An 8,879-nucleotide genomic window follows, 5' to 3' on the forward strand; every position below is an offset into this window, starting at 1 on the left:
CAGGAAGCTGTATGGGAAGGCGCAGAACCACCAGCTGGGCCTGCAGGGAGAGGGGGGGATATCCCGGGATCAGTGTGTGTGTGTGTGTGTGTGTGTGTGTGTGTGTGTGTGTGTGTGTGTGTGTGTGTGTGATATACAGGAAGCTGTATGGGAAGGCGCAGAACCACCAGCTGGGCCTGCAGGGAGAGGGGGGGATATCCCGGGGTCAGTGTGTGTGTGTGTGTGTGTGTGTGTGTGTGTGTGTGTGTGTGTGTGTGTGTGTGTGTGTGTGTGTGTGTGTGTGTGTGTGTGTGTGTGCGATATACAGGAAGCTGTATGGGAAGGCGCAGAACCACCAGCTGGGCCTGCAGGGAGAGGGGGGGATATCCCGGGGTCAGTGTGTGTGTGTGCGTGTGTGTGCGTGTGTGTGTGTGTGTGTGTGTGTGTGATATACAGGAAGCTGTATGGGAAGGCGCAGAACCACCAGCTGGGCCTGCAGGGAGAGGGGGGGATATCCCGGGGTCAGTGTGTGTGTGTGTGTATGTGTGTGTGTGTGTGTGTGTGTGTGTGTGTGTGTGTGAGATATACAGGAAGCTGTATGGGAAGGCGCAGAACCACCAGCTGGGCCTGCAGGGAGAGGGGGGGATATCCCGGGGTCAGTGTGTGTGTGTGTGTGTGTGTGTGTGTGTGTGTGTGTGTGTGTGTGTGTGTGTGTGTGTGTGTGCGATATACAGGAAGCTGTATGGGAAGGCGCAGAACCACCAGCTGGGCCTGCAGGGAGAGGGGGGGATATCCCGGGGTCAGTGTGTGTGTGTGTGTGTGTGTGTGTGTGTGTGTGTGTGTGTGTGTGTGTGTGTGTGTGTGTGTGTGTGTGTGTGTGATATACAGGAAGCTGTATGGGAAGGCGCAGAACCACCAGCTGGGCCTGCAGGGAGAGGGGGGGATATCCCGGGGTCAGTGTGTGTGTGTGTGTGTGTGTGTGTGTGTGTGTGTGTGTGTGTGTGTGTGCGATATACAGGAAGCTGTATGGGAAGGCGCAGAACCACCAGCTGGGCCTGCAGGGAGAGGGGGGGATATCCCGGGGTCAGTGTGTGTGTGTGTGTGTGTGTGTGTGTGTGTGTGTGTGTGTGTGTGTGTGTGTGTGTGTGCGATATACAGGAAGCTGTATGGGAAGGCGCAGAACCACCAGCTGGGCCTGCAGGGAGAGGGGGGGATATCCCGGGGTCAGTGTGTGTGTGTGTGTGTGTGTGTGTGTGTGTGTGTGTGTGTGTGTGTGTGTGTGTGTGTGTGTGTGTGTGTGTGTGTGTGTGTGTGTGTGTGTGATATACAGGAAGCTGTATGGGAAGGCGCAGAACCACCAGCTGGGCCTGCAGGGAGAGGGGGGGATATCCCGGGGTCAGTGTGTGTGTGTGTGTGTGTGTGTGTGTGTGTGTGTGTGTGTGTGTGTGTGTGTGTGTGTGTGTGTGTGTGTGCGATATACAGGAAGCTGTATGGGAAGGCGCAGAACCACCAGCTGGGCCTGCAGGGAGAGGGGGGGATATCCCGGGGTCAGTGTGTGTGTGTGTGTGTGTGTGTGTGTGTGTGTGTGTGTGTGTGTGTGTGTGTGTGTGTGTGTGTGTGTGTGTGATATACAGGAAGCTGTATGGGAAGGCGCAGAACCACCAGCTGGGCCTTCAGGGAGAGGGGGGGATATCCCGGGGTCAGTGTGTGTGTGTGTGTGTGTGTGTGTGTGTGTGTGTGTGTGTGTGTGTGTGTGTGTGTGTGTGTGTGTGTGTGTGTGTGTGTGCGATATACAGGAAGCTGTATGGGAAGGCGCAGAACCACCAGCTGGGCCTGCAGGGAGAGGGGGGGATATCCTGGGATCAGTGTGTGTGTGTGTGTGTGTGTGCGATATACAGGAAGCTGTATGGGAAGGCACAGAACCACCAGCTGGGCCTGCAGGGAGAGGGGGGGATATCCTGGGATCAGCACACGGACCCAGCGCTCAGAATCTCTGCACAACTGTGAGACACTGGCAGTGTGTGTGATATACTGGCAGTGTGTGTGTGTGAGACACTGGCAGTGTGTGTGTGTGAGACACTGGCAGTGTGTGTGTGTGATATACTGGCAGTGTGTGAGAGATATACTGGCAGTGTGTGTGATATACTGGCAGTGTGTGTGTGAGATATACTGGCAGTGTGTGAGAGATATACTGGCAGTGTGTGTGTGTGATATACTGGCAGTGTGTGAGAGATATACTGGCAGTGTGTGTGAGAGATATACTGGCAGTGTGTGTGATATACTGGCAGTGTGTGAGAGATATACTGGCAGTGTGTGAGAGATATACTGGCAGTGTGTGTGATATACTGGCAGTGTGTGAGAGATATACTGGCAGTGTGTGTGATATACTGGCAGTGTGTGAGAGATATACTGGCAGTGTGTGTGATATACTGGCAGTGTGTGTGTGTGTGAGACACTGGCAGTGTGTGTGTGTGTGAGACACTGGCAGTGTGTGAGTGTGATATACTGGCAGTGTGTGCGAGATATACTGGCAGTGTGTGTGATATACTGGCAGTGTGTGTGTGTGATATACTGGCAGTGTGTGTGTGTGATATACTGGCAGTGTGTGTGATATACTGGCAGTGTGTGTGTGTGAGACACTGGCAGTGTGTGTGTGTGAGACACTGGCAGTGTGTGAGAGATATACTGGCAGTGTGTGTGTGTGAGACACTGGCAGTGTGTGTGTGTGAGACACTGGCAGTGTGTGAGAGATATACTGGCAGTGTGTGTGATATACTGGCAGTGTGAGACCCGCGCTTATCGCCCCGGGGACCCGCGCTTATCGCGGATGTTTTGTTTGAATTTCATGGATTCTGTTTCTTCGTTTGCAATAAAATGGATGAATTGTAATGTGTACAGTACTATGTTACTGTGTCACTGTGTCGCTGTGCTACTGTGTCACTGTGCTACTGTGCTACTGTCACTGTGTTACTGTGCTACTGTCACTGTGTTACTGTGTTACTGTGTTACTGTGCTACTATCACTGTGTTACTGTGCTACTGTCACTGTGTTACTGTGTCACTGTGCTACTGTGCTACTGTCACTGTGTTACTGTGCTACTGTCACTGTGTTACTGTGTTACTGTGTCACTGTGCTACTGTGCTACTGTCACTGTGTTACTGTGTTACTGTGTCACTGTGCTACTGTGCTACTGTCACTGTGTTACTGTGCTACTATCACTGTGTTACTGTGCTACTGTCACTGTGTTACTGTGTTACTGTGTCACTGTGCTACTGTCACTGTGTTACTGTGCTACTGTCACTGTGTTACTGTGTTACTGTGTCACTGTGCTACTGTGCTACTGTCACTGTGTTACTGTGCTACTGTCACTGTGTTACTGTGTTACTGTGTCACTGTGCTACTGTGCTACTGTCACTGTGTTACTGTGCTACTGTCACTGTGTTACTATGTTACTGTGTCACTGTGTCGCTGTGCTACTGTGTCACTGTGCTACTGTGCTACTGTCACTGTTTTACTGTGCTACTGTCACTGTGTTACTGTGTTACTGTGTTACTGTGTCACTGGCAGTGTGTGTGTGTGAGACACTGGCAGTGTGTGTGTGAGACACTGGCAGTGTGTGTGTGTGTGATATACTGGCAGTGTGTGTGAGATATACTGGCAGTGTGTGTGCGATATACTGGCAGTGTGTGTGAGAGATATACTGGCAGTGTGTGTGAGATATACTGGCAGTGTGTGTGAGAGATATACTGGTAGTGTGTGTGTGCGCGATATACTGGCAGTGTGTGTGTGTGATATATACTGGCAGTGTGTGTGTGTGTGATATACTGGCAGTGTGTGTGAGAGATATACTGGCAGTGTGTGTGAGATATACTGGCAGTGTGTGTGTGAGATATACTGGCAGTGTGTGTGCGATATACTGGCAGTGTGTGTGAGAGATATACTGGCAGTGTGTGTGAGATATACTGGCAGTGTGTGTGAGAGATATACTGGTAGTGTGTGTGTGCGATATACTGGCAGTGTGTGTGAGATATACTGGCAGTGTGTGTGAGAGATATACTGGTAGTGTGTGTGTGCGATATACTGGCAGTGTGTGAGAGATATACTGGTAGTGTGTGTGAGATATATACTGGCATGTGTGTGTGTGAGAGATATACTGGCAGTGTGTGTGAGATATATACTGGCAGTGTGTGTGAGAGATATACTGGTAGTGTGTGTGAGATATATACTGGCATGTGTGTGTGTGAGAGATATACTGGCAGTGTGTGTGAGATATATACTGGCATGTGTGTGTGTGAGAGATATACTGGCAGTGTGTGTGAGATATATACTGGCAGTGTGTGTGAGATATATACTGGCATGTGTGTGTGTGAGAGATATACTGGCAGTGTGTGTGAGATATATACTGGCATGTGTGTGTGTGAGAGATATACTGGCAGTGTGTGTGAGATATATACTGGCAGTGTGTGTGAGATATATACTGGCAGTGTGTGTGTGTGAGAGATATACTGGCAGTGTGTGTGTGTGAGAGATATACTGGCAGTGTGTGTGAGAGATATACTGGCATTGTGTGTGAGAGATATACTGGCAGTGTGTGTGATATACTGGCAGTGTGAGACCCGCGCTTATCGCCCCGGGGACCCGCGCTTATCGCGGATGTTTTGTTTGAATTTCATGGATTCTGTTTCTTCGTTTGCAATAAAATGGATGAATTGTAATGTGTACAGTACTATGTTACTGTGTCACTGTGTCGCTGTGCTACTGTGCTACTGTGCTACTGTGCTACTGTCACTGTGTTACTGTGCTACTGTCACTGTGTTACTGTGTTACTGTGCTACTGTGCTACTATCACTGTGTTACTGTGCTACTGTCACTGTGTTACTGTGTCACTGTGCTACTGTGCTACTGCCACTGTGTTACTGTGCTACTGTCACTGTGTTACTGTGTTACTGTGTCACTGTGCTACTGTGCTACTGTCACTGTGTTACTGTGTTACTGTGTCACTGTGCTACTGTGCTACTGTCACTGTGTTACTGTGCTACTGTCACTGTGTTACTGTGTTACTATGTTACTGTGTCACTGTGTCGCTGTGCTACTGTGCTACTGTGTCACTGTGCTACTGTGCTACTGTCACTGTTTTACTGTGCTACTGTCACTGTGTTACTGTGTTACTGTGTTACTGTGTCACTGGCAGTGTGTGTGTGTGAGACACTGGCAGTGTGTGTGTGAGACACTGGCAGTGTGTGTGTGTGTGAGATACTGGCAGTGTGTGTGTGAGACACTGGCAGCGTGTGTGTGAGACACTGGCAGCGTGTGTGTGAGACACTGGCAGCGTGTGTGTGAGACACTGGCAGTGTGTGTGTGTGTGTGAGACACTGGAAGTGTGTGTGTGTGTGAGACACTGGCAGTGTGTGTGTGTGAGACACTGGCAGTGTGTGTGTGAGACACTGGCAGTGTGTGTGTGTGTGAGACACTGGCAGCGTGTGTGTTTGTGTGTGTGTGTGAGAGACACTGGCAGTGTGTGTGTGTGTGTGAGACACTGGCAGTGTGTGTGTGAGACACTGGCAGCATGTGTGTGAGACACTGGCAGTGTGTGTGTGAGACACTGGCAGTGTGTGTGTGAGACACTGGCAGCGTGTGTGTTTGTGTGAGTGTGAGACACTGGCAATGTGTGATAGACTTGTGAGTAACATTGCCCCGAACGAGTGAGAGAGACCACCCCCTAATGAACAACACTACCTACCAATGAGTGAGACTGCCCTAGTGAGCGAGACTGCCCCTGGTGAGCGAGACTGCCCCATGTGAGCGAGACTGCCCCTGGTGAGCGAGACTGCCCCTAGTGAGCTTGCCCTCTAATGAGTGAGACAAGCTGTTCAATGAGTGTGCTTCCACCCAATGAGCTAGATTCCCCTCCAAAGAATGTGACTGTCTTCCAATCAGTGAGACAGCCCTCTAATGAGTGGGACTACCTTCCAATCAGTGAGACAGCCCTCTAATGAGTGGGACTACCTTCCAATCAGTGAGACAGCCCTCTAATGAGTGGGACTACCTTCCAATCAGTGAGACAGCCCTCTAATGAGTGGGACTACCTTCCAATCAGTGAGACAGCCCTCTAATGAGTGGGACTACCTTCCAATCAGTGAGACAGCCCTCTAATGAGTGGGACTACCTTCCAATCAGTGAGACAGTCCTCTAATGAGTGGGACTACCTTCCAATCAGCGAGACAGCCCTCTAATGACTGGGACTACCTTCCAATCAGTGAGACAGCCCTCTAATGAGTGAGACTACCTTCCAATCAGTGAGACAGCCCTCTAATGAGTGAGACTACCTTCCAATCAGTGAGACAGCCCTCTAATGAGTGAGACTACCTTCCAATCAGTGAGACAGCCCTCTAATGAGTGAGACTACCTTCCAATCAGTGAGACAGTCCTCTAATGAGTGGGACTACCTTCCAATCAGTGAGACAGTCCTCTAATGAGTGGGACTACCTTCCAATCAGTGAGACAGCCCTCTAATGAGTGGGACTACCTTCCAATCAGTGAGACAGCCCTCTAATGAGTGGGACTACCTTCCAATCAGTGAGACAGCCCTCTAATGAGTGAGACTACCTTCCAATCAGTGAGACAGCTCTCTAATGAGTGAGACTACCTTCCAATCAGTGAGACAGTCCTCTAATGAGTGGGACTACCTTCCAATCAGTGAGACAGTCCTCTAATGAGTGGGACTACCTTCCAATCAGTGAGACAGCCCTCTAATGAGTGGGACTACCTTCCAATCAGTGAGACAGCCCTCTAATGAGTGGGACTACCTTCCAATCAGTGAGACAGCCCTCTAATGACTGGGACTACCTTCCAATCAGTGAGAGAGCCCTCTAATGAGTGAGACTACCTTCAATCAGTGAGACAGCCCTCTAATGAGTGAGACTACCTTCCAAACAGTGAGATAGCCCTCTAAGGAGCGAGACTTCCTAATAACGAGGCCTCCTGTCCACGGTCACTCACTTCAGTGGGTACATCCTCAGGGCGATGTCCATTCCCGGGCAGTAAGACAGGAACGCGGCCAAAGCCGTCTCCTCGAACAGGCCGAAGATGAGGATCTTATTCCTGCGAGAGGGAAAGTGGGGGGAACACGGGGTGAGACTTTGTGTGGGATGTACGGGTATTATTGGGAGAAGTTAGCAGGTAATAGTATATACAGAGTGAGCGCTTTCATGGGACAGATACACGGAACAAGACACATGGAACCGTCTCAGTGTATCCTGTGAAGGTGGGGGTATTTGTACTGGGGGCATTAGTGCAGGGGTTTTGGTATTGAGGTATTAATGGTGGGTTATTAATGGTCGGGTATCAGTGGTGAGTTATTTGTGTTGGGGTATTAGTGCAGGAGTACTAGTGCTGGGGGTATTAGTGCGGGGGTTTTGGTATTGAGGTATTAGTGGTGGGTTATTAATGGTCGGGTATCAGTGGTGAGTTATTTGTGTTGGGGTATTAGTGCAGGAGTACTAGTGCTGGGGGTATTAGTGTGGGGGTTTTGGTATTGAGGTATTAGTGGTGGGTTATTAATGGTCGGGTATCAGTGTTGAGTTATTTGTGTTGGGGTATTAGTGGGGGAGTACTAGTGCTGGGGGTATTAGTGCGGGGTTTTAGTATTGAGGTATTAGTGGTGGGGTATCAGTGGTGAGTTATTTGTGGAGGAGTACTAGTGCTGGGGGTATTTGTGAGGGGGTTTTGGTATTGAGGTATTAGTGGTGGGTTATTAATGGTCGGGTATCAGTGGTGAGTTATTTGTGTTGGGGTATTAGTGCAGAAGTACTAGTGCTGGGGGTATTCGTGCGGGGGTTTTGGTATTGAGGTATTAGTGGTGGGTTATTAATGGTCGGGTATCAGTGGTGAGTTATTTGTGTTGGGGTATTAGTGCAGGAGTACTAGTGCTGGGGGTATTAGTGCGGGGGTTTTGGTATTGAGGTATTAGTGGTGGGTTATTAATGGTGGGGTATCAGTGGTGAGTTATTTGTTTTGGGGTATTAGTGGGGGATTTTAGTATTGAGGTATTAGTGGTGGGTTATTAATGGTGGGGTATCAGTGGTGAGTTATTTGTGTTGGGGTATTAGTGGAGGAGTACCAGTGCTGGGGTATTAATGCGGGGGTTTTGGTATTGAGGTATCAGTGGTGGGGTATCTGTGTTGGGGTATTAGTGGAGGAGTACCAGTGCTGGGGGTATTAATGCAGGGGTTTTGGTATTGAGGTATCTGTGTTGGGGTATTAGTGGGGGAGTACTAGTGCTGGGGGTATTAGTGCGGGGTTTTAGTATTGAGGTATTAGTGGTGGGGTATCGGTGGTGAGTTATTTGTGGAGGAGTACTAGTGCTGGGGGTATTTGTGAGGGGGTTTTGGTATTGAGGTATTAGTGGTGGGTTATTAATGGTCGGGTATCAGTGGTGAGTTATTTGTGTTGGGGTATTAGTGCAGGAGTACTAGTGCTGGGGGTATTCATGCGGGGGTTTTGGTATTGAGGTATTAGTGGTGGGTTATTAATGGTCGGGTATCAGTGGTGAGTTATTTGTGTTGGGGTATTAGTGCAGGAGTACTAGTGCTGGGGGTATTAGTGCGGGGGTTTTGGTATTGAGGTATTAGTGGTGGTTATTAATGGTGGGGTATCAGTGGTGAGTTATTTGTTTTGGGGTATTAGTGGGGGATTTTAGTATTGAGGTATTAGTGGTGGGTTATTAATGGTGGGGTATCAGTGGTGAGTTATTTGTGTTGGGGTATTAGTGGAGGAGTACTAGTGCTGGGGGTATTAATGCGGGGGTTTTGGTATTGAGGTATTAGTGGTGGGGTATCAGTGGTGAGTTATTTGTGTTGGGGTATTAGTGGAGGAGTACCAGTGCTGGGGGTATTAATGCG

At 49.5% G+C, this 8,879-nt stretch overlaps 1 protein-coding gene across 1 annotated transcript in view; it reads right to left on the reverse strand.

The window, feature by feature from the left end:
- Nucleotides 1-8,879, reverse strand: part of ATP1A3 (ATPase Na+/K+ transporting subunit alpha 3) — a gene marked incomplete at its 5' end in the record, with an annotated part of 141,926 nt that overhangs the window by 22,508 nt on the left and 110,539 nt on the right. Inside the window, one exon of the mRNA XM_075606696.1 lies at nt 6,979-7,080. Coding sequence (XP_075462811.1) covers nt 6,979-7,080 — 102 coding nt within the window. The remainder of the gene's footprint in view (nt 1-6,978; nt 7,081-8,879) is intronic.

Source organism: Ascaphus truei, chromosome 6 (genome assembly GCF_040206685.1).
Source record: "Ascaphus truei isolate aAscTru1 chromosome 6, aAscTru1.hap1, whole genome shotgun sequence".
NCBI lineage: Eukaryota > Metazoa > Chordata > Amphibia > Anura > Ascaphidae > Ascaphus > Ascaphus truei.